The sequence below is a fragment of the Chrysochloris asiatica genome, unplaced genomic scaffold, assembly GCF_000296735.1.
Source record: "Chrysochloris asiatica unplaced genomic scaffold, ChrAsi1.0 scaffold00053, whole genome shotgun sequence".
Lineage (NCBI taxonomy): Eukaryota > Metazoa > Chordata > Mammalia > Afrosoricida > Chrysochloridae > Chrysochloris > Chrysochloris asiatica.
Window position 1 is genome coordinate 13,368,765 of NW_006408571.1, and position 25,627 is coordinate 13,394,391.

Consider the following 25,627-nt stretch of genomic DNA (forward strand, 5'->3'; position numbering starts at 1 on the left):
ACGGAGTGACTGCAACGGTGGGTTCAAGCATAGGACTGGGAAGATGATGCAGGATTGGGCAGGGCTTCATTCGGTTGTGCTTAGGGTCACTGTGAGTCGAAACCAACTCGATGACACCTGACAATACGGAGATTAGAAAGAGTTCTAGTGGCACAGTGAGTTAAGCATTAGGCTGCTAAGCACAAGGTCAGTGGCTCGAACCCACCAGCAACTCTGCAGGAGAAAGAGAAGGCTGCCTGCTCCCATAAAACTGAACAGCCTCTGAAACCCTCCTGGGCAGTTCTGCTCTGTCCTACAGGGTCACTAGGAGTCAGAACCTACTTGACAGTGGATTTGATGTTTTGGTTAGATTAGAGTGGAAGGAATTTATGTGAGGATCTTACAACCTTCAAGGTCTGTCTTGGTTTTGGTTTTGAATTTCAGAAATTCCCTAAGCCAAAGCACAAAAATCTAAATGATAAATTTTATATACCAGTTTTACTAAAGGTAATACAGAGATGGCTGCAAGCATACACTGACAGAGAACTTCCAGAGGTTCAAGCCAAATTCAGAAGAGGGCGTGGAACGAGGGATTATCATTGCTGATGTCTGATGGATCTTGGCTGAAAGCAGAGAATATCAGAAAGATGTTTACCTGTGCTTTATTGACTACGCAGAAGCTTTCGATTGTGTGGATCATAACAAGCTATGGACAACATTGCAAAGTATGAGTATTCTAGAACACTTAATTGTGCTCATGAGGAATCTGTACATGGACCAAGAGGCAGTTGTTCAAACAGAACATGGGAACACTGAATGGTGTAAAATTAAGAAAGGTGTGCGACAAGGTTGTATTCTTTCACCATACTTATTCAACCTGTATGCTGAACAAATAATCTGAGAAGCTGGGTTCTATGAAGAAAAACATGGCATCAGGATTGGAGGAAGACTCAGTAACAACCTGTGATATGCAGATGATACAACCTTGCTTGCTGAAAGTGAAGAGGACTTAAAATACTTACTGATGAAGATCAAAGACCACAGCCTTCGGTATGGATTGCATATCAATGTAAAGAAAACAAAAATATTCACCACTGGACCAATAAACATTCTTATCAATGGAGAAAAGATTGAAGTTGTCAAGGACTTCATTCTTCTTGGATCAACTATCAACATTCATGGAAGCTGCAGTCAAGAAATCAGACAACGTTTTGCATTGGGCAAATCTGCTACAGAAGACCTTTTTAAAGTGTTGAAGAGCAAAGATGTCAGCTTTAGGACTAAGGTGCACCTGACCCAAGCCATGATATTTTCGATAACCTCATATGCATGTGAAAGTTGGACAGTGAATAAGGAAGGCTGTAGAAGAATTGATGCTTTTGAGTTGTGGTGTTGGAGAGGAGAATATTGAAAGTGCCACGGGCTGCCAAACGAACAAATAGATCTGTGTTGGAAGAAGTGCAGCCAGAGTGCTCCTTGGAGGCCAGGATGGCCAAACTTTGTCTCTCACACTTCGGACATATTGTCAGGAGAGACCAGTCACTGGAGAAGGATATCATGTTTGGTAAAGTGGAGGATCAGAGTAAAAGAGGAAGACCCCCAGCGAGATGAATAGACAAAGTGGCAGCATGAATGGGCTCAAGCGTGGCAACAATTGTGAGGTTGACCCAGGGTCGGGCAGTGTTTTGTTCTGTTGTGCATAGTGTAGCTATGAGTCGGTACTGACTCGATGGTATCTAACAACAATATACTAGATTAAGAAAACAATCTACCTTTTCTACCCTTGTTTACAGGGGTGTGTAACTGGCAATAAAACCTGAAGCCCCTCAATCAGCTGGCAACGAATAGAACAAAGGAAAGTTGTTAACATGGACATTATGGCTTTTCATTATTTTGCTGCCTTTAAAAATCCTGTTAGAGGGTGGAGGGAAGGTTAAATTCTACTTTAAACGCAGACTTACCTATGACATATGTTGAGAAGGAAACAGGCGGAAAGGGGAATGGACAAGTATGTGTAGTACATATTGCTTAGGATGTTTCATCTTTTCAGGTCTGCCTTGTAACTGTGCCGATCAGTTTGTCCCTGTGTGTGGGCAGAACGGGCGCACTTACCCGAGTGCTTGTATTGCTCGTTGTGTGGGTCTCCAAGACCATCAGTTTGAGTTTGGATCCTGCATCTCGAAGGATCCATGTAATCCTAATCCTTGTCAAAAAAGCCAAAGGTAAGTAAATCAAATGGCTCCTTATCTTTTTCAGGCCAAGCCCCGCACTTATAAATCTCTCCTATGTACCTACCAGGCAGTGGAATACAGAACTGAGTAAGAAGTGCTCTCGGCCCTGAGGAACTTGAAAGCTAGAGGAAAATAGATCTGGGTAAGGCTCTTGATGGAGTCCCACTGTGGCGCTGTGGGTTAATGCGCCGGACTGCAAAGTCGTTTGAACTACAAGGTTGGCAGTTCAAGCTCAGCAGCCGCTCCTCGGAAACCCTATACAGGGCCCCTGTGGGTCTGAATCCACTGAACAGCACTTAACAACAAGGCTCTTGATATCAGGCTAGGATTCGCAGCCCAGACGTGGAGTGGTTAGTGCGGTCTGGGGAGGCACCTGGGAAAGCCCCCAGAGGATTTTATACACCGTGAGTTGAGCAAGCTGAACAGGAGGCTGCTGGTGATTACTTGTAGTGGAGGGAAGGTGGTGTTGCTGAAAGTAGAGTAGCAGGATCAAAAGTCTTGATTACTAGAAATGAGAGAACATGGTGTATGCTGGGAGTTGTCACAGTTCTGTAAGGCTAGGACAGAAAGTGTGAGGCAACTAGAGGCACCAGATGAGACAAGAAATAGGTGTATTCATGTTGTTGTTGTGACGTGCTGTTGAGTCGGTTCCAACTCATAGCAACCCTGTATAGAGTTCCCAAGGAGCAATTGATAAGTTTGAACCATTGACCTTGCAGTTCAGACAAGCCTTGTGGTCAAGTGCTTATCCTCTGGTACCGCACCAGGACTTCATAGTCATACTGTTGTTGTTGCTAAATACCGTGGAGTCAGTTGTGACTCATAGCGACCCTGTACAGGGTTTCCGAGGCTATAAATCTTTATGGGAGCAGAAAGCCTCATCTGTCTCCCATGGAACAGCTGGTAGTTTCGAACTGCTGACCTTGCGGTTGGCAGCCCGACTCTTAACCACTAAGCTACTAGAGTTCCTTCATATTCATACTGATTGGTTGGTTATGTGCCGTAGAGTCGGTTCCGACTCATAGTGAACCTGTACAGGGTTTCTGAGGCTATAAATCTTTACAGGAGCAGAAAGTCTCATCTTTCTCCTGCGGAACAGCGAGTAGTTTCAAAGTGCTGACTTTCAATAGCAGCCCAATTCATAACCACTATGCTCCCAGAACTCCTTCCATATTCATACCACGTAAAGAGTCATGGTGGCACAGTGATTAAGCGCTTCCTGATAACGGAAAGGTTAGCAATTCAGTCTCATTAGGGGCAGTCCTGGTGTGGCACTGTAGGATTAGCACTGGACAGCTAACCACAAGGTCGGCGGTTCAAACCAACCAGCCACCCCTCAGTAGCCCTATACGAGATGGCTATGAGTTGGAACCAACGCCATGGTACTTAGCAACAATTGTAGGGGGAAATTTTCTTCTACTTACATACCATCATTTTAGAGATTGGATATGAGAAATTTCTGGAAATGCTGCATCAATATTACTTGAAATTACTTGTTCTTGGGATCCTTTCTCTGCAGCTTCGGCACTGAACTCAGAGTATGGTTGGTCTGGCCCTAAGGGTGGCTTTCCGTACATGGTGGCCACCAGGGCAAGGATCCTACTGCAGCCTTTAGACTGGGCTTTTCCGTTAGAACAGGGGGGTCTGCTTCCTCAAAGACCTAAGAGGAAGAGTCCCTGATACCACAGCCCATGGCACCAAAGTCCCTCATCAACAGTTGCCTCTCTGTCATAAAAACTCTTAGCATAGTTTGGAGGGAGGGAAACATTTTATTGTGAGTTAAAAGAAAATGGCAAGGAGACTTGGCTGCCCATCTGGCAAAGTTTATACCATAAAAACTAAGCCCAGAAAGTTTCTTTGGAAGGCAGACTGGTACTGTGTATAAGAAAAGAAAGCCTAAAGAATAAGCCAAAAGAATTACATCAGTCATATTGGGAAGTAGAAATGAGGGTTGTCTTGATTTGTTTGTTTGTTCATTTGTCTGTTTTATTTTCTCCATTTTCATAGCCTTTCTAAATAAAGTTATGGTTTTTGTTTTTGTAATAAAAACAAAAAAGAGTCCCGATGAACCACAGCCTTCTATAACATGAGACCAAAAGAATTAAATGGTACCCAGCTACCAATACTGACCATTCTGACCAGGAACACACTGGAAGTTTCTGGATAGAATAGAAGGAAAATGTAGAAAATGCGAATTCTAAGGCCAGACTTCCTAGACTAATAGAAACCAGAGGAACCCCTGATGCAATTTTATTTAAGATAACCTTTGGACATGGATTTGAAGCTATTTCAGTAGATCACCTTTCAACCAAATAATAGAATGGCTTCTAAAATAGACAGTATCACCCATGAGTAATGTGCTCCTTTAAGCAATTGACCACCCAACATTTACCCAAAAGTAAAGATGAGAAGGCAAGAAGGAGGGAAGCTAGCTCAATGGAAACCAAATAAACAGACAGGAAATAAAAAGAATATTGACACTTCATAAAAATTGTAACAAGTGGCATGGAAACACTTTATAAAAAATTATTAAAGGGGAACCTAATTTGTATGTAAACTTTCACCTAAGACACAATAAATTTTTTTAAAAACTATAAACAGATCTCAACGTGGGAAAGGCTATTTTTGGTACAACACAAAACTAATATAAAAGAAAAGATTAAAAAATTCAGCTACATGAAAATCAAATTTTTTTGCATAATAGCAGATGACAAACTAGGAAGAATATTTGCATCACATATCACAAAGCAATAAGAAAAGCAGTAAGAAAAAAAGATCAATAACCTACAGAAAAACAAATGGTTCTTAACCACTTAAAACATCTTTTCAGATGCTACTGTATTACCACTCCCACCCCCATAAAAGCAAACATGTTACCTGCAAGTCCATTATGACCCGTGGCAATACCATGTGTTACGAAGTACAACTGCTCCATAGCGTTTTCCTGGCCATAATTTTTACAAAAACGGATCACCTGGCTTTTCTCCCACTGAGCTCCTTTGTTATGTTGTTAAGTGCCATCAAGTCGGTTCTGATTCATTGCAATCCTGTGTACAATCCTATGTACGACAGAAGGAGATAGCGCTACCCGGTCCTGCACCATCTTCACCATTGCTGGTACCACTGTGCTAATCCATGTCATTGTGGGTCGTCCGCTTCTTCGCTGACCCTCCGCTCTACCAAGCATGATGACCTTCTCCAGAGACTGAGCCCTCCTGATAATATGTCCAAAGTAGAAGAGATATGGCCACCTTGGCCTCTAAGGAGCATTCTGGTTGTACTTCATCCAACACAGATGTTTGTTCTTCTAGCAGTCCATGGTACCTTAAATATACCACCATAACTCAAATACATCAATTCTTCCTTATTCATTGTTCTACTTCTACATGCATATGAGGCTATTGAAAATACCATGGCTTGGGTCAGGTGCACCTTAGTCCTCACACTGCTGTCTTTGCTCTTGAACAACTTGAAAGAGGTCTTGTGCAGCAGATTGGCCTCGTAGAAGAGCTACTAGGTAGATTCAAATCGCCAGTCATTAAGTTAACAGCCAATCACAGATTGTTTGCACCATCAGTACTTTATTTAACTCCATTTAAAAAAAAAACAAAAACAAAAAAACGCACTGCCGATTATTATGAGTCGATTCTGACTCATAAAGTCTCTGTATAGGGTTTCCGAAGCTATAAATCTTTATGGGAACAGAAAGCTTCATCTTTCCCCTGGGGAGCAGCTAGTGGATTTGAACTTAAAACCTTGCATTTCACAGTCCATTGGTTATCCTTCAGTGCCACCTGGGTTCCTTTTAACATCATGCTGTTAGACGCCTTTGAGTGGGTTCCAACTCATAGCAATCCTATGTAGGACTTCTAAGGAGTGGCTGGTGGGTTTGAACCACCAAACTTGGGGTTAGCAGTCCAGTGTTTGTCCTACAGTGCCACACGAGGACTCCTCTAACATCTTCGAAGTTCACATAATGCTTTGCACATAGTGACTCAGAGATTCCGGGTCCTCCCGTACCATGGTTCTGCCACATCCTACAGCTTCACAGTCCTCCTCTATGTCTTCTGCATCCCCCAGAAGGGAGATAATAGAGATCACTCTTGGAAGGCTTATAAGTCAGGTCCAGACATGACAAATGGTACGACTTCTAGCCACAGTCCACTGACTAAAACGAAATCACTTGGCCACAATTGAAGGCTACAGAAGCTCAGAAATATAATCTAGATGTATTCTTATTAAGAAAATGAAATCATTTATTGAGGTTCTAGTCTCTGCCGCAGTGTGTAGTCTTCTCCCTTAAGAAAAATGGAAGCTAACTGAAACCCTCAATTGCATACCATTTTCATCTACCAGATTGGTAAAGATACAAAAGATTTTTTTAAAAAGGTTTAATAAAGATAAAATTATTATAGAGAAACAAATACTCTCATATAAGAGAGGGTTAGGTGGAGGATTGATACAGCCTCTATGAAGGTCAATTTGGCCAAATCTAACAAAATTTTAAGTGCACTGCGCTTTGAATCAGCATTTCCACCTCAGGAATTTATAAATGAACTTGTGTATAAAAAGACACTCTTATAAGAACAAATGATAAGAACCAACCAGTATCTGTTCATGGGCACTGGTTAAGGAACTAAAGGTAACATACCGTGGACCAATAGGCAGCACGAAACCATAACGGAGCAGGAAATTCTCTCCATAAAAGCAACAGGAACAGTGGCAAAAAGGTCCGAATCCACTTTTTCAGAATTAGAAATCAGTGAAAAGCTTGCAGCAATTTGGTGAACATTTATCCAATGAAAGTCCCAGAACTGTGAGCATTGTGGTGTTTTAACCTGCCCTAGTCCCCACCCCCAATCCTATTGCACTGTAGACGCGAAAACACGCAAATCATGGTTGAAAAAAAAAAAACAGCAGTCACCAGCAAGGATCCCTGGTGGCGCTGTGGGATAAGCATTCTGCTGTTACCACAAGGTCAGTGGTTCAAACCCACCAGAAGATGAGGCTATCTGCTTCCTTAAAAGGTTTGCAGTTTCACGGTCTCAAAAAACCCTAAGGAGTAGTTCTACTCTGCCCTGTAGGATAACTGTGAGTCAGTCAAATGTATGGCAGTGGGTGGCAGCGACCAGCAGAGGGCAGAATAGGACTGGAGTTCTTTCAAAGCCTCATCTCCAGAGAATTGAATTATAGATTTGTCTGGTGGTTCTTTGGAATGACACAATTGTCCTTTTAGGCAGAGAAGGGAAAAAACTTTTAACAAAACCCAGCACCCCTTCATGATGAAAATACTCAAAAAAAGCACAATAGAAAGGAAATTTCCTCAACCTAATAAAAACCAACAATGTGTAAGCAGCTCTGGTAGTGTAGTGGTTATGAGTTGGGCTGCTAACTTCAAGGTCGGCAGTTTGAAACTACCAATCATTCCACGGAAGAAATATGAGACTTTCTGCTTCCGTAAAAGTTTACAGCCTCAGAAACCCTGTGCAGGGTCACTGTAAGTCAGAACTGACTTCACAGTACTTAACAACAACAACAATGTGGCAATGTGGGATAATACAGTGAACCACAAAGTTGGTCAGTGGTTCAAATTCATCAGCCACTTCTCGGAAACCCCTATACAGGTTGCTATGAGTCGGAACTAACTCAATGGCACTTAATAACAACAACAATGAAAAACCCAAAGCTAATATACAAAGAGTCCTGGTGTGGCGCTGTGGGTTAATGCACCAGAGTGCAAAGCCGTTTGAACTGCAAGGTCGGCAATTCAAGCTCACCAGCTGCTCCTCAGAAACCCTATACAGGGTCGCAAAGTTGAAAGCTTTCTTCTGAATTCTTCAGGACATAGCCTTCTCTCAAAACAGGCTCACATTAACCAAGCTCAAAATGAACCAGTTCAGGTGTTCATGGCAACCCCATGTGTGTCCGAGTAGAACTAGTCACCTTAGACTGAATTTTTCAATGGCTGATTAATTTTTTTAGGGAAGTAGATTACCAGACCTTTCTTCTGAAGTACTTCTGGGTAGATTTTGATTAGCAACCAAGAGCATTAACCATTTGCACCCAAGGACTCCAACAGAAAATTATTGTTGGGTACCATCAATTGGATTTCCATTTCAACTCATAGCAGCCCCATATGATAGAGTAAAAGGGCCCTATAGTTGGAAGAGAATATTGAAAGTGCCATGGGCTGCCCATAGAACCAACAGATCTGTGTTAGAAGAAGTGCAGCCAGAGTGCTCCTTGGAGGCCAAGACGGCCAGACTTCGTCTCTCATACTTCGGACATATTGTCAGGAGGGACCAATCACTGGAGAAGGATATCATGTTTGGTAAGATGGAGGGTCAGAGAAAAAGAGGAAGACCCCCAACGAGATGGATTGGCCAAGTGGCAGCATCGATAGATTCAAGCGTGGCAACAGCAGTGAGGTTGGCCCAGGATCGGGCCTTGTTTCATTCTGCTGTGCATTAGGTCACTGTGAGTCGGCACCAACTCGCTGGCTCCTAACAACAACAACAACAACAACAACCACACAGCGTTCCTTTGGCTGCAGATTGTACGGAAGCAGACTGCCAGGTCTTTCTCCTGTTGAGCCACTGGGTTTGTTCAAACTGCCAACATTTTAGTCAGCAGCCGAGCACTTAACTGTTTGTACCACCAGGACTTCAAGCAGAAAAATAACTACCTGAAAATGTTTCATGAATTATTGACTGCAAGCCCTCCACTGGAACCCACCCACCTGTCTGACTTCATCTCCTGCCACTTCTACACCTGGCATCCTTCGCTCCTGCCTCAGGGTTGCTTGCACCACACTTTTGCTCCTACTGCATCCTCTTCCTGCCAGACCTGCGCGGCCCTCCTTACCCTCCGGGTTTCAGCTGGAGCACCACTTCTTCATACTTTCCCCAGCTCACCAAGCAGAATGACTGACTGCTATGTCATTTCTGTGTGTCATTTTCTACCTGGCAGCCTATTTTTTACGTGTGCTTGACTGGCCCGCTCTTATGAGGTCCCTCACTTGCTTTCTCCCCAACCTCCAGTGCCTAGCCCAGTCCTTAGCTGGCCTGCCCACAGCCCCTCCCTGCATTGGCTAATGGAGCTGCATCCATGTTTTTCAGATGCATACCAAAACCCCAAGTCTGCCTGACAACTTTTGATAAATTTGGATGTAGCCAGTATGAATGTGTGGCACGGCAGCTCAACTGTGACCAGGCCCGTGATCCGGTTTGTGATACAGACCACATGGAGCACAACAATCTCTGCACTTTATACCAAAGAGGAAAAACCCTCTCTTACAAAGGCCTGTGCCAGGTACAGTAGTAGTTTGATGAACCAAAGTCCACTAAGCATAAGATTATTTATGATCTTTTACAGATGAATCAACAGTGAGCTCTCTTAGGAGTCTTCTGTTAATCTCAAGTGTGGAGAGCTCCCTCCTCCACTAAAAATGAACCATACCCAAGAGTGACTTTGTCTCCTAAGTCTGAAGAGCTATCTTGCTACTGTGTGCAAGAGAATGGCTTCTCACAGCCCATTCATAAGAAAAGAGTTTGAAGTTTCATATCCATGGCTTGTATCAGCATCATTTTCATTTCCCCTAGTTCTGTGGGTATTGTTTTTGTTGTTAGGTGTCAAAGTATAAGAGACAATGTCTTGCCATCAAGTCGGTTCCAATTCATAGCGACCCTGACAAAACCTCCATATCTGCATGACGAGTGATCTTATTTTCTTGCAACATACACATCTGGAATACTAATAGACATCTGGTGGGAGGGGTGGCTTTTCATCTCATGTAAGTTCACATGAATCAAGCACCCAAGTTTTAGAGAAGCTGAAAATGTAATCTCTTCAACTCATCTTGGGATGTCCTTACTATATTCATTCTGGTCATCTCAGGAACTGAATGTCTGCCTCTGTCCTTGTTCTTTATGAAAATAGGGATGGCTGCTCTGTGCTCTTGATTAGGAAATGTACATCATCGAAGTTTCCAGCTCAATGTGCTTTGTGTGCTCCAGTCTTTCTGCAGAACTACAGAGCCTGTGTGTGGGCACAATGGTGAAACCTACAGTAGCATGTGTGCTGCCTACTCGGACCGGGTGGCCATCGACTACTACGGACGCTGCCAGGCCGTCGGGGTCCTCTCAGAGCACAGTTCTGTTGCCGAGTGTGCTGCCGTGAAGTGCCTGCCACTTTCAGGGACCGGATGCAAGCCCATCATCCCTCCTGGTAGGCTGATAGATGGCGTTATTCAGGGCTGAACTCAAAAAAGCTACGGGTCCTCTTAGACATATCGGGTCCAGTGGTATTAAAACAACATGGCAAACTTTTTTCAAATAAAATCTTATACTAAAGCACCAATCTGTAAACAGATAAAGCCGTATTTAAGAACAAGTAGTATGGTTCAGAGCTCAGATACATAGATTTACTTATTATAAAGTTAATGAATAATGAATTAACAACTATTGTTGTTAATTGCCTCCGAGTCCAGTGCTGACTCACAGTGACCTTGTACAGGGTTTCCAAGGAGCAACTGGTGGGTTTGAACTGCTAGCCTTGCAGTTAGCGGTCCAGAGTTTATCCTACAGCACTACTCCAGGAATCTGAATGGATGAATAATTGAAACATTGTTGATGAACACAAATGTTTAAAACTGAAAACAGAAGATAGTTGTCATCTTAGATTAGGCCTAGCATCTAATTTAGTTATCTTAGTATCACATAATCAAGAAAGTCTTGGTGTGGCGCTATATGATAAGTACTGGACCACAAGGTTGGTTTGAACAACAAGGTTGGTGATTCAAACTCAACAGCCGCTCCTCAGAAATCCTATATGAGTCTAAAAGGACTTGAAGGCACTTACCTAAAACAACAAGAAAGTCTTGCTGACACAGACTATTGTAAGCAATGGCAGTTTTTCAAACCACTTGCCTTATAATCTCTCACCTTCACCTGAACAGAGCAGGCAGAAGAGGCTTTGTTCAGAGTGTGCGCACTACAGATAAGCCAGGAGGCAAATTCATTCCTTTTTCCTTTAATTCCTCAAATATTTATTGAGCTTCCACAACATGACAGATAGCTTTTCACACATGAGGGATACAGCAGTGAGCAACACAAAGCCTCTGCCCTCCCAGAGATCACCTTCTGTAGGAGGAGCCAGACCCACCACAGTTACTGTGCAAGTAACTCCGTGTGGAGTCAGGGCAAGGAGGCTGACAATGAAACGAAGGGGACAGGGCACACCTGGGTGGGGAGTTTGCTAATGTATTGGTTACTGAGCTGTCTTGTGTTTAAATGTAGTATGATATTACATGTGATTATGCCACGTTGTTTTTAACAGATTAAAATAATTTTTTTAATTAAATTGGAATCAAGCATTTGTGGGTTCCCTGAAACGCCGGCTCCCTCACTTTGCAGAAGGAAATAAGGGCCCAAGGGGAACACTGTGGGCTTGCCCAGTGGGTTTGTAGGCAGAGCAGAGTCGAGGCCCCACGTGTCTTGTGCTACCTTACCCCACGGCTGCATCCTTTGACAAGTGGTAAAGGCTGAGGACAAGAGTTGGGAGAAATGTATACCTGCTGCGGCTGGTCAGGGGACGTCGTGAGCATGCAGCCATGAGGGAGAACAGCTTTCATGGTCAGCACAAAATGAAGGGCTGACCATCTCACCAACTATTCTGAATTCTCCTTGCTTCTAATTCTGAACATTCATAAAATGATTTCTGTTAAACAGGTGCTTGTTGCCCATTATGTGCTGGAATGTTAAGAGTTTTATTTGACAAGGAAAAACTGGATACTATTGCTAAGGTAAATCGCCTTATCAACCAGATATTGTTCAAACATCATTGCTGAACATCTCAGTAGTTTCACAGAGCAGAACACTCTGACCCCATTTACAGATAGAGAAGCAACAAGCCAAAGGCCTTAGTCAGTAGAACTCAGGTTTGGACCAGTCTACCTGACTCCTTCCCTCTGCACTCCGGCTGTGTGGTGACTTAGTCTCCACTTATCAGTCACCCAGAGAGTTTCCTAGAAAAGTCCCCCTGTGGGCACAGTAAGCACAGTTAGGGGCTGGAGGCAGAGCCAGGTAGCTAGAGACTAGTCGATAACCACAATGGTCTCAAGGTCACCTCCTGTCACACTAGTCTCCAGCCCTCCTAAGGGGAACTTGCAGAGCCTGTACCTTCCTGGGAGAGCTTTCTTCTCCAATCACTCTTGGGGAGACAGGACTCTAGGAATGTAGCCGTCAACATCTACCATTGCCTATGTCATTAGCCCCCTTATGATTAAAACCTATAGTTTTACAGGAAGGCTTTAATGATTCACCTGGGCCACCAGCTCAAAATAGTCACTTTCAAGAAAAATGTTTCCGGTGAGAGAAATTAACTTAGCTACAAAGCTCTGCAGTTCTAAAGATTTGGAATACAGCCTACCAGAGCTCCGTTGAGGTTCCCTGGTCAGTTGTCTCCTCAGCTGGCTTAGGCAGTAATAGAATTCATTTTTTCAGGTAATATAAATTTTTTTCTCTTTCTAGGTGACAAACAAAAAGCCAATAACAATTTTGGAAATACTTGAGAAAATCCGCATGCATGTGTCTGTCCCACAGTGTGATGTATTCGGATACTTCAGCATTGAATCTGAAATCGTGATCCTGATCATTCCAGTGGATCATTACCCGACAGCTCTGCAGGTGGGGTGCAGTACATGGTGGGAGTTTGGTGACTTCAGGATGGGGGTTCAGCACAAAGTAGAACTCAGGGAAGACTCAGGTGATGAGGAAGTGGAGGCATTTGAGAAGCTTGGCAGGGCAGGAGGGAGGAAAGCCAGGCAGTCTCAGGACAGTGTTACCCAGTGAGCACGTCTCTAGGTGGCTGAGACTTGGTGAACGTTTCACAACAGAATGTGATGGAGCGGGAGACGAGCTTAGGCCTCGAGTGTGCTGAGATGGAAGGAAGCTGAGAGGCTATTAAATCTAAGCTGCTTTGTTGTATAGATGAAGCAGCCAAGACCCAGAGGGAGGTGCCGGCAGAGGTCATGTAGACCAGAACTTCGAACCAGGGTAAAGCGGTTCCGTCATGGCTGACAAAGCAAAACCGGAGGAGCTCCCCCCACTTTTAAAAAATTTGGATGAACAGGAACTATCACTGGAACAAAACAAATTACAGTTTGAAGCCTTGGAATGGGTAACTCAGAAGACATGTAGTAAGCCCTTTCAGGAACCTGATGTGGGGGACTAGATTATTAACAAAACTGCAGAGAGCGACACATCAAACGCGACACGTTGGCGGCCATCTTTGGGCCTGTGCCACTGTTTCCAGTCTGTGGGCAGAGACGTGGTTTCAGTACAACATATACACTGCCCTAAGAGGGAGCAAGGTTTCTAGAAGGGCTGTGACTTGTAGGGTTTCCCATTCTGGTTAGCACTCAGTTGTTAAGTGTCAATTGAATTCAACCTGTACCACCCTATATAGGGTTTCTAAGAAGTGGTTGATGGGTTTGAACCACTGACTTTGCAGTTAGTAATGCAGTGCTTAACAGCAGCATCACATCAGGATTCCAGTTATCACTCTGTTGCTGTTACATGCTGGCAAGTCAATTCCGACCCATAGCCACCTTATGTAGGGTTTCCGAGGAGCAGCTGGTGAGCTTGAACTGCTAACCTTGTGGTACAAGCCGACTTTGCAGTCCAGCGCATTAACCTACAGCGCCTCACCCAAATTTAAATGTTTTGGTCTCTTCCTCGGCCATAATTGAACCGGGCTTGACTCCAGTTCTAAGCCCTGGAATAGATTCCCATCTCCTGAAGGCTCTGCTCCCACTACAGAGGAAAATCCCACTGAGCTGGGTTTACAGACCCCCATTTTTCTTCCTCACAATTTAGAGGTGTGTGGAACCTCATTTTCGCAGACCCCAGTTCACACATCAAAGCAGCGAGGGGCCCCAGTGGAGGGACGGGACAAGTGGTGCATCACCTGCCATCCATCATAAGCCTTATGACGTCTCATTGTGTTGTTCCTCATGCTTAAATAGCAGTTGACAGTGTATTTCCTACAACTTTGTTTTAACTAGGTAAAAATATTTTCTACATGTGGATAAGAAGTGAACAGGATTGTGGGAAAATGAAGCAGCCGGTTGATTAGGGCAATGGAATTAGGGATCATTTCTGACTTGATTTTCATTAAAGCTGCTATTTTTATAATAAATGAAGACTGTAATAACTGTTACTTGGCTAAGAGAAAAGGACAGCATATACTCTCCAAAGCCACCTTTTGGAGTTGATCTGACATAACCTTATCACAGGTTCTGTGGTCTTCTATTAAGAGTATCTCATTTTTCCCTCCCAGATTGAGGCCTGCAATAAAGAAGCGGAGAAGATTGAATCCCTCATCAACTCCGACAGTCCTACTCTGACATCCCACGTCCCTCTCTCTGCCCTCATCATTTCCCAGGTCCAAGTGTCCAGCCGCGTGCCATCGGCCAGCACCAGGACCAGACCTCTAAGCCACTCCTGCCTCTTCCTCTTCAGCCTGGGCCTTGCCTTGCACTTGCTGCGGACACAGAACTGACTTGCCCACAAAAGCTGCAATATGTTCCTTTGCCAAACTTTTCTACTTGTGAAAGACATCAGGACTGATGGTTTGTAGCTGAGAGTTGAGTAGTGGCCCACCCAGTAAAAGCACATGTCACCTCTATTCACCACACAGTATTTTTAAGTCTGCCAATATTAGTAGGGTTTATTTTTGTTTTTATAAACATTAATGTACATTCTTCCAAATCTAATATACCTTTATGGTGGATCACTGCCTTATGGTTTCCATTTTACTCATTAAAGTCCTCCACCCTAAAACAAATTTAATGTTACTGATAAATGATCATACCCTTTTTAGAAGGATAACTTGCTTTACTCTAAGTTTCACATCACAGAAATTCCATTTCAGTTTACTGAAGTGTTAAGGTGCCCCTAGTGTGTTTGTATTTGTTTACAGGTAATTGCCTCTGCTATTCAGCAAAGATCCTCTGCTATTTGAGTATAAAGTATCTTTGAAATGATCATGTAAATCACCCGTCAGATTCCAGAATGAATTTATAGAACCCACCTATCATGTTAATGCTATGCCAAAGCAAACTGACCAAAAGACAGTCACATAATTACATATGGTAAATGACCGTCTCTACTCTCACTGATGGGTGTCTGTGACATTTGTGAAAGGGAGAAGAAGTTACATTGCCTCAGAGCATCTTGATTCTACAAGTTTCATGTTAGCCAGGTATATACATATTCCTAGGTGTCCATCTGCGTTAGAGTTTCTAAACATCAGTCTTTAAACCCAATTGCTGCTAGTTATATATGGAGCCAAAAAAAAGTGAAATAATTAGTAGTTCATGTAAATAATACATGACGTTTCTATTTTATTATGAAGAAGGTGAATAGCCATATTTGTAAAATGACAATCATGTGTATTAACCAAGTCCTTTCCGTTCATGAAGACACATTTGCTTTTAATGATATGCACAATGTAGATAAGTGTTCTGACTTTTTGATATATAATTATAAAAAATTATGGTTTATAGATTTTTAAATGTCAATCTAAGTGTTAAAATGTTTGCATGTTGTCTAAAAAGTTGAATACTTTGAATGTGTTTCACAGTTTGAAATAAGCTATTCGATGTAATACTTCCTGTGTGTATGCACCTGGCCTTAGATTTTACATGAAGTATTTGTTTTCAGTATTATATTATGTACCTTCTGAAATATATAGGGATATGCTTATACCAAAATGTTGCTGAAAAGGCACTTAAAGCTTCCAAATATCTCAGTGCTGATGTAGCATGTTTGTTGCAATTTATTTTTCTGTATAAATGTCTTCAATGCAATATACTGGAAAACTGTTCTATTTTAATAAACATAATTTTATATGGTCATGCAAGGACATTTAAAACTGAAAGCACTGATGACTACGAAGGGAACTGTATCCTTCTCTCTGGAATCAGAAGTCTTGGAGTGTTCGTATCCCAAGCCAAGGGCCCTGGAGGAGTGGAGCAGGTAGAGCAGAGAAGTCAGACGAGAGCTAGCAAACCAGCAGTGGCAGCGGGTGAAGTTCCAATACCCAAGCACTAGGCCTTCAGAACAGAGGAGCCAACTAGACAGATCTATTCCCCACTGCCTTGGCCTGAGGTTCCCACTCCAGGGTAAATTCCAGGTCAGAGAGAACTTTAGAATATGGAGACACAGCTTAGTGATCAGAACCTGCAAAGGTCTGTCAATCAACTTCGGCTAAAACCAAGTGGATTCCTTGTGTGTGGGAGCAGAACTGTGTTCCTTAGGATTGTCAATGACTGAGTTTTTAGACGTAGATCCCCAGGCCTTTCGTGTGCCGTGTCTGTGAGTAGGCTCCAACCTCTAACCTTTCAGTTAGCAGCTGAGCACACTAATCATTTTTACCACCTGTTGTTGTTAAGTGCTGTTGAGTCAGTTCAAATCCATAGCGACCCTGTATAGGGTTTCCGAGGAGTGGCTGGTGAGTTTGAACCTCTAACCTTGCAGTTCAAACTGACTTTGCAGTCTAGCACATTAAGCCACAGCACCACACTTCCAATTTAACTTGTGTTAGCAGGAGACAGATGAGGCGTTCTGCTCCCATTAAAGATTTACAACCTCAGAAACTCTATACAAGGTCACTATGAGTCAGAACCAACTCAACAGCACAGAACAACAGGGATTCCCAAACTTAGGCTAAGTCTCCAAAATCTCAGGGGCTTGCAACAACAAAGGCTCACATCACATGTTCATTGTGGGTCAGCTGTGAGTCTTCTTGATGCCATCTTCACTCCAGGATCCAGTTGGGCAGCGGACTTGCTCTCAGAAACATTTCCAGCATCTGGCAAAAGGGTATAAGACATGAAGACATACGCTGACTCTTAGCTCTCTGCTCAAAAATGAAACTGTCACAGCCTACATTTCACTTACTGAAGCAAGTCACATGGCCACTGGAGTTTAACAGGATTGGGATGTGTAATCTTCCCTTGATGTTTTTGTGTGTGGGTTTGGAGGGACAGGGATAGGAACTTAGTGGGGTTGAGTAGGATGGGAACAATATGCATTTTGAACGATACTACAATGTATAGAATCCCTTTCTCATGAGTCTCAGACAACAGCTGGAACTGACTAGATTTTGTACTAGAAAAGTAACAGGCATTCTATGATCTGGGAAGGAGCTAGGAGATCATGAGAGGGGCTTGGGTCACGGGAAGGAGACTGTATCAAGAGAGAGAGAGATCTAAAGTTGACCCTGCTCTGGGAACATAATTGTTGAGAACTCTGAAGATGGTTATGGGAAAAACAGTCTAGATCAGGGAGATAATCTTGCTGACCACCACATGCACACCCAGCCTGCCTGTGAACATCGCCAATGGCTTCCCAGCATCAGAACAAGGTGGAGCCCCTGTGGATGACTCTAACATTCTTCCCAGGGCCAAGAGTGTTAGGTAGCAAGAGGCCTTGAATCTAGGTCCTATACTAGAAAACAGGCCATAGAGGAGAAAGACGGTGTGTTTGACCTCCTACAATTTTTCCAATTGCGAGTAACAGAGGGCTCCTGGTATGGCACTGTAGGATCAGCACTTGACTGCAAACCCCAAGGTCATCAGTTCAAACCCACCAGCTGCTCCTTAGAAACCCTATACAGTAGGGCTGTGAGTCAGAAATGACTCAGTGGTACTTATCAACAGTAGCAAAGGAGAAAGTTCAACAGCAGCAGAGAAACTCAGAAGAAAAGTCGCTTATAGAGAAAGATTCAGAGGCTTTTAGGGCCATGAGTAATGAAACTCAGATACTAGAAAGACAGATGAATGAGGCTCCCTTCCTAGTCCACAGAAAGTGGGTGGACAGAATGGGCAACAAGAGAATCATGAAGGCTGGACTGGGGCATGTCCTACCTCTGTGGCCCAGGAGGGAATCTAGGAGAGGTTCAGCCACACATAAGCCAGATGGAATGGATATCCACAGGAGAGAATACTGTGTCTAGAAGGCTTCTGCCACATATGTCCTTTCCAGAGTCTGCATCTCTCTGACAGGCCATTGGACCCCAAACCAAGCCAACTTGTGAGCACTCAGCAGTGCTTTACTCTCAGGCCAGGCACATCTCCTGAGGTGTGGGTATTCATCAGCCGTCAAATAAATGCATGTAACTCAGGCAGTGGGATGTTTTGTACGCTTAACCTATTGAAAAAATGAATTATCCAGAGTAAGTGACTAATAAGCTAATTACACTATGATATTTATATACATTTGTTGTTGTTAGGTGCTGTTGAGTCGATTCTGACCCCACAGCAACATACATTCATTTGTGAAACAAAATGAATATATGTTTTTAGTTTTGTGTGTATACATCAAATGCTTTTCCTTTGTTCATCTGTGAAATATGAGCTGTGAAAAGAAGTCACAGGGAAGAAGTAGAATAACTTGTTGCAAGGAGGGGATTGTAATCATTGAGATGAAACAAAGCATATAAAATGTAAAACTGATGATCTTATCTGTTAACCTTCACTCAGTTCACAATAAAAAGCTAAAAAATATAAAATATATATTTTTTGAATTTAAGAAAAGATGGAAGGAATACATAGAGTCACTGTACCAAAAAGAATTGGTTGATGTTCAATCATTTCAAAAGGTAGCATATAATCAATGACTAGTGGTTCCAGGAATTGATGGAACACAAACTGAAATGTATAAACAAACTGATGCAGCACTGGAGACACACATTCATCTATGCCAAGAAATTGGAAAACAGCTACCTGGCCAACTGACTGAAAGAGATCCATATTCCTTTCCAAACGAAGGAAAACCAATGGAATGTAGAAATCATCATAGGAAGATGATTAAAAAATCGTTTCAACAGTACATTGGCAGGTTGTTGTTAGGTGCCATTGAGTCAGTTCTGACTCATAGAGACCCTGTGCACAACAGAAAGGGAACAATGCCTGGTCCTGCACCATCCCCACAATCATTGTTATGCTTGAGCCCATTGTTAGGCAATGCCAATCATTCTCACTAGGGGGTCATCCTGTTGTTTGCTGACCATGCACTTTACCAAGCATGATGTCCTACTCCAATGACTGCTCAGTGTAAAGAAAGCAAAAATTCTCACCATTGGACCATCATGATAAATGGAGAAAAGATTGAAGTTGTCAAAGACTTCATTTTGCTTACAACCACTATCAACACTCAAGGACGCAGCAGTCAAGAAATCAAACAACATATTGCATTAGGCAAATCTGCTGCAAAAGTCCTCTTTAAATTGTTCAAGAGCAAAGATGTCACTTTGAGGACTAAAGTGGCCTGAGTATTTTCAATCACCTCATATACATGTGTAAGTTGAACAATGAATAAGAAAGACCACAGAAGAATTGATGCATTTGAGCTATGAGGTTGGAGAAGAATATTAAAAGCATCATGGGCTGCTAAAGAACAAACAAACCTGTGTTGGAAGACGTACAGACAGAACTCCATAGAAGTCAGGATGGCGAGACTTGTCAAGAAGGACCAGTCCCCTGAGAACACATTATGTTTGGTACAGTGGAGAGTCAGCAAAAAAGATGACGACCCTCAAGCAGATGGACACAGTGGTAGCAATAAGAACTCAAACATAACAATTGTGAGGATGGCATGGGACCAGGCAATGTTTTGTTCTGTTGTACAGAAAGTTACTGAGTCACAAATGACCTTATGGAACCTAACAACAAAATAGAGGAAAGTGAATACTTCTGACCTCAGAGCAGAAGTACTACCCCAAGGTCACACCGTGAGTCAGGGCAACGCCAAGATTAGAGTCCAGGGATGCTGGTTCCGAAGTCTGGGTTTGCTGCTCTGGGCCCAAGGCATTTGGACACAATTTCTTAGGAATGAAATCAGCCACATGGGAGTGCTCCATGCAGGAGAGTACCAGAGAGTGGTCAGAGTGAAACAGGCTCAGTCAGGTCAATGTAGAATCCACAGGGAGAAATAGTAACAGAGATCACATCTTCTCATAATGATGTTGTTGTTATTCAAAGCCATTGAGTCGATTTTGATTCATAGTGACCCAACAGAACAAAACACTGCTCATTCCTGCACCATCCTCTAAATCATTGCTTATGTTTGAGCCCTTGTTACACTCACTGTGCCTATCCCATCTCCTTAAGGAGCTTCCTCTTTTTTGCTGACCTTCTACTTTACCAAACATGATGTCTTTCACCAGGGATGGCTCCCTCCTGATAGCATGTCCATTGTACTTGAGATGAAGTCTCTCACCATCCTCACTTCTAAAAGGAGCATTCTGGCTGTACTTCTTCCAAGACAGATCTACTCATATTCATTCTTTAAGCAGTCCATGGTATATTCAATATTGTTTGCCAGTACCACAATTCAAAATCATTGATTCTTTGGTCTTCTTTATTCATTGTCCAGCTTCTGCATGTATATGAAACAACTGAAAATACCATGGCTTGGGTCAGGTGAACCTTAGTCCTCAAAATTACATCTTTGTCTTTTAATACTTTAGAGAGATCTTTTGCAGCAGATTTGCCCAATGCAATGCATCGTTTGATATCTTGACTGCTGCTGCTTTGAACATTGATGTGGATCCAAGTAAAATGAAATCCTCGACAATGTCAGTGTTTTCTGTTTATTATTATGTTACTTGTAAGGATTTTTGTTCTCTTTATATTGAAGTGTAATTCATGATAAAAGAGTCTAATGTTCAAGAGGGTTATCAAGAGTTCAGGTACCAAGAATTATAAATGTTTATGCAGAATAAAAAGGTTCAAAGTACATGAGACAAAACTGATAGACCTTAAAGCAGAAATACACAATATGCCATTAGAGTTGAAGATTTCAATATCTCTCTTTCAATAGTTGAAAAAAAAGTCAACAGAAAAGCAATAAAAAATGTAAAGATTTAACACTATCAGTCAATTTTATATAATGAGCATTTATAGGACATCCCATCCAATATCAACAAACTATACAATCTTGTCATGTGTACACAGAATATTTACCAAGAGAGGTCACATTCTGGACCAAAAAACAAGTCTTGGTGAATGTATAATGATTGAAACCATATAAAGTATATACTCTGATCACAACAGAAATAAAATGGGAATCCATCATAGGAATATATCTTAAAATTTTACAGTATTTAAAAATGAAATCACATTTTTTAAGTACCCATAGGTCAAAAAATAAATGATATAGATTAAAAATTACGTTGAACTGGATGGAAGTGAAAACACAATGTATCAAATCTGACCTCAATTTCTAAAGAAACTGAAAAAGAACAAATTATTCCAAGTAAGCAAAAGAAAAATAATAATAAAAATGGAAAGCAATGAAATAGTAGATGGGAAAATAGAGACAAATCAATAAATCCAAAAGATGGTTCTTAGAGTAGATCATTAGTATTGATAAACCTTTGTGGTGGTTGTTTGGTGCTGACGAGTACCAAAGATTAGGTCAAATATCAATAAGCATTTCAAGTCCTCTTTGCTTTCAGCAAGTAAGATTAGGTCAAACTGATAGTGACTCTGTGCACAACAGAACCAAACACTCCCTGGTCCTTGGCCATCTTATCAAGTGTTATATTTGAACCCGTTGTTGCTGCCATTGGGCTAATCCATTTTACTGGAGGTCTTCCTCTTTTTTGTTAACCCTCCACCTTTCCAAGCATGATGTCCTACTTCAAAAATTGGTCCCTCCTGATAATATGCCCAAAGTAGGGGAGATGAAGTCCTGCCATCCTTACTTCGAAGGAGCATTCTGACTGTATTACCAATAGAGATTTGTTTGTTCTTCTGGCAGCTGCGATGCTTTCACCAACACCATAATTCAAATGCATTGATTCTTTTAAGTCTCCCTTATTCATTGTTCAATTTTCACATGCATATGAGGTACTTGAAAACACCACGGCTTGGGTCAAGTTCACCTCAGTCCTTAAACTGTCATTATAAATGCCTCTTGAACACTTTAAAGAGGTCTTGTGCAACAGATTTACCTAGTGCAGGACATCATTTGATTTTTCAACTGTTGCTTCCATGAGTGTTGATTATGGATCCAAGCAAAATGATGTCTTTGACAACTTCAAACTTTTCCCACTTTTATTTATTAGTTCAGTTCTGAGGATTTTCCTTTTCTGTACATTGAGATGCTTTGGGTATTCAAGGCTATAGTCTTTGATCTCCATCAATAAGTATTTCAAGTCCTCTTTGCTTTCAGCAAGTAAGATTAGGTCATCTGCATATTGCTGGTTGTTAATTCTTCCTCCAATCCTGATGCCACATTCTTCTTCATATAACCCAATTTCATAGATTATTTGCTCAGAATACAGATCGAATGGTTGCTTGGTTGGTTATGTGCCATAGAGTCGATTCCAACTCATAGCGACCCTGTATATGGTTTCTGATGCTGAAAATTTTTACAGGAGCAGAAGCCCTCATCTTTCTCCCACAGAACAGCTTGTAGTTTCGAACTGCTGACCTTGTGGTTAGCAACCCAACTCATAACCACTACACTACTAGAGCTCCTTACAGATTGAATAAGTATGATGAAAGTATATAAACCTGGCACACACCTCTCCTGATTTTAAACCATTCAGTATCTCCTTGTTCTGTTCTAACATCTGCCTCTTGGTCCATGTACAGGTTCCTCATGAGCACAATGAATTATTCTGGAATACCCACTCTTCACAGTGTTATCCACTGTTTGCTATGAATCACACAGTTGAATGTCTTTGCATAGTCAATAAAACACAAGTAAACATCTTTCTGGTATTCTCTGCTTTCAGCTAAGATCCATCTGGTGTCAAAAATTATATCCCTTATTTCATGTCCTCTTCTGAATATGACTTGAATTTCTGGCAACTCCCTGTCAATGTATTTCAGTAATAGTTTTTAAATTATCTTCAGCAAAATCTTACTTGCAAGTGATACTAATGCTATTTTCAATGATTTCTGCATTCTACTGAATCACCTATTTTTGATATGGGCACAGATCTAGATCTTTTCCAATCAGTTGGCTAAGTGGCTATCTTCCATATTTCTTGACATAGATGAGTGAGCACCTCCAGTGCTGCATCAGTTTGTTGAAACATTTCAGTTTGCATTCCATCAATTCCTGGAGACTTGTTTTATGTCAATACTTTCAGTGCAACTTGGACTTCTTCCTTTAATACCACTGGTACCTCTTGAAATAAGGAGCTCTGGTAGCATAGTGGTTATGAATCAGGCTGCAAACTACAAGGTCAGCAGTTCGAAACTACCAGCTGTTCTGTGGGAGAAAGATGAGGCTTTCTGCTCCTGTAAGATTTACAGCCTCGAAAACCCTGTACAGGGTCACTATGAGTCAGAACCGACTCCACCGCACATAACAACAACCTCTTGAAATGACTGACCCAATTATTTTTGGTACAGTGATGGTGTATTCCTTCATTCTTTTTTTTTTTTTAAACTAAACAAAAACCGCCTTTTTATTGTGAATTGAGTGAAGGTTTACAGAGCTGATCATCAGTTTTCATTGGCAATCTCAGGTTGTTTTCTGTTGTTGGTTCTTAGTCCAAAGAACATCCCTTTAGCATTTTTTGTAAAAGTAGTCTGGTCATTACAAATTCTTTTAATTTCTGTTTATCAGGAAATGTCCTAATTTCACCATTGTATTTGAGGGACAACTTTGCTGGGTGTAGGATTCTTGGTTGCAATTTTTTTCTTTCAGAGTTTGTTTTTGTCATCCCATTGCCTTCTTGGAGTCCTGGTATGGCACTGCAGGTTAATGCGCTGGACTACAATATTAGTTTGAACCACAAAGTTGGCAGCTCACACTCACTAGCCGCTCCTCCGAAACCCTATACAGGGTTGCTATGGGTTGAACCAACTCAACGGCACTTAACAAATTGCCTTCTTACCTGCATGGTTCTGCTGAGAAATCAGAGCTTTGTTTATTGGTTTTCCTTTGTAGGTAACCTTCATTTTTCTCAAGCTGCTCTCAGGACACTTTCCTTGCCTTTTTAGAAAATTTGATTATGATATGACTTGTTGATCTTCTTTTGGGATCTACTTTATTTGGGGTTCATTCAGCTTCTTGTACGATTATCTTTTCATCTTTCATGATTTAGGGACGTTTTCTTCAACAATTCTTTGACAATTTTCTCTGTGCTTTTTATTGTCTCTTCTTGTTCTGTAATTCGAGTCACCCATAAGTTGTTCCTCTTCATGGTGCTCCACATGATTCTTAAGCTTTCTTTGGATTTTTTCATTCTTTTTGCTGATTGTTCTTCTAGCATACTAGTATTGAGAGATTTATCTTCAAGCTAACTAATTCAGGCTTCCATTGCTTCAAATCTACTCTGTTGGCCTTTCAATGTATTTACTGCCCATTTCTAAGATCTTGGCATTAATCTTCTGTATTTTTAACTGCAGATTTTGAATTGTTTAAATATTTGCATTTATTTTGTCTGTTTGTTCTTATAGTGTTATATGAATTATTCAAAAGTATTTTTATGTGTTTTCTCTGCTTTCCTCAATCTTTCTGTCAATTATTTGAAAGTTCCTAAATATCAATTTTTAAAATTATTTTTCAGTTAGTTCTGTTACCTTTTCTTCCTCAGAAACATTTTCTAGCTCTGTATCTTGCTCATTTGTTTGAGCCATTCTCTCTCCTTTCTTCATGTGAGCTAAAATTATCTGTTGTCTCTATGGCATTGTGGGGTTTTTGTATTTGTATTTAATTGATGATTGTATGTTGGTGTGTTCTGTGGCTCTCACCCACTGTCTTCAGTGGATGGAGTTACAGAATGGAACCACATGCACCATTTTCACTTGCTGTTCACGCTCCTCAGACCCTGTACAGGATTTGTCTTGTATGAGTTGTTGTCTGTCATTGATCAGGTGGTATAGGAGCTAATATTGGCTCTTGCCCGGTGGGAAGAGCTGCAAAGGCTACATTATGGTTGCTGTATCCTGTCAGGTGGTGTCGGGGACCTGTCTCAACAGGGAAGTTTGGTTCACAAAAGTAGGGAGATCTGGTGGCGAAAGAAATAGAGAAAGAATATACACAAAGACACGAAGAGAGAAACAAAGAGACACTCCGAGACCAGAGTGAATGCAAAACTGGCAGGCAGATCCTGCATTGCAGGCAGCATGGCCCTGCAAGCAGTAATGCATGCAGGATTTAATCTGCATTCATCTTTTATTTCAGGAAGGGATTTTACACAAAGGAAGAAGGTGATTATCAAGACAGGGTACAGAAATGAAATGTGATTAATCGTTCAAAACAGGACACAATGATTTACAGGAACAAATTCTAAAATATACATCGCAATATTGTCTTAATAATCTAACATTCTTAATTTTCCAAAAATTCAAGCAAACTGTTATAAATTACTTTTTAGGCTTAAAT

General features: G+C 41.7%; 1 protein-coding gene across 1 annotated transcript in view; it reads left to right on the forward strand.

The window, feature by feature from the left end:
- RECK (reversion-inducing-cysteine-rich protein with kazal motifs) overlaps positions 1-14,795 on the forward strand; it is a 92,829-nt gene extending 78,034 nt beyond the window's left edge. Inside the window, exons 16-21 of the mRNA XM_006863093.1 lie at positions 2,030-2,201; positions 9,329-9,521; positions 10,226-10,436; positions 11,939-12,012; positions 12,740-12,895; positions 14,550-14,795. Of these exons, the coding sequence (XP_006863155.1) occupies positions 2,030-2,201; positions 9,329-9,521; positions 10,226-10,436; positions 11,939-12,012; positions 12,740-12,895; positions 14,550-14,771 (1,028 nt within the window). The 3' untranslated portion in view covers positions 14,772-14,795. The remainder of the gene's footprint in view (positions 1-2,029; positions 2,202-9,328; positions 9,522-10,225; positions 10,437-11,938; positions 12,013-12,739; positions 12,896-14,549) is intronic.
- The last annotated feature ends 10,832 nt before the right edge of the window (positions 14,796-25,627 follow it).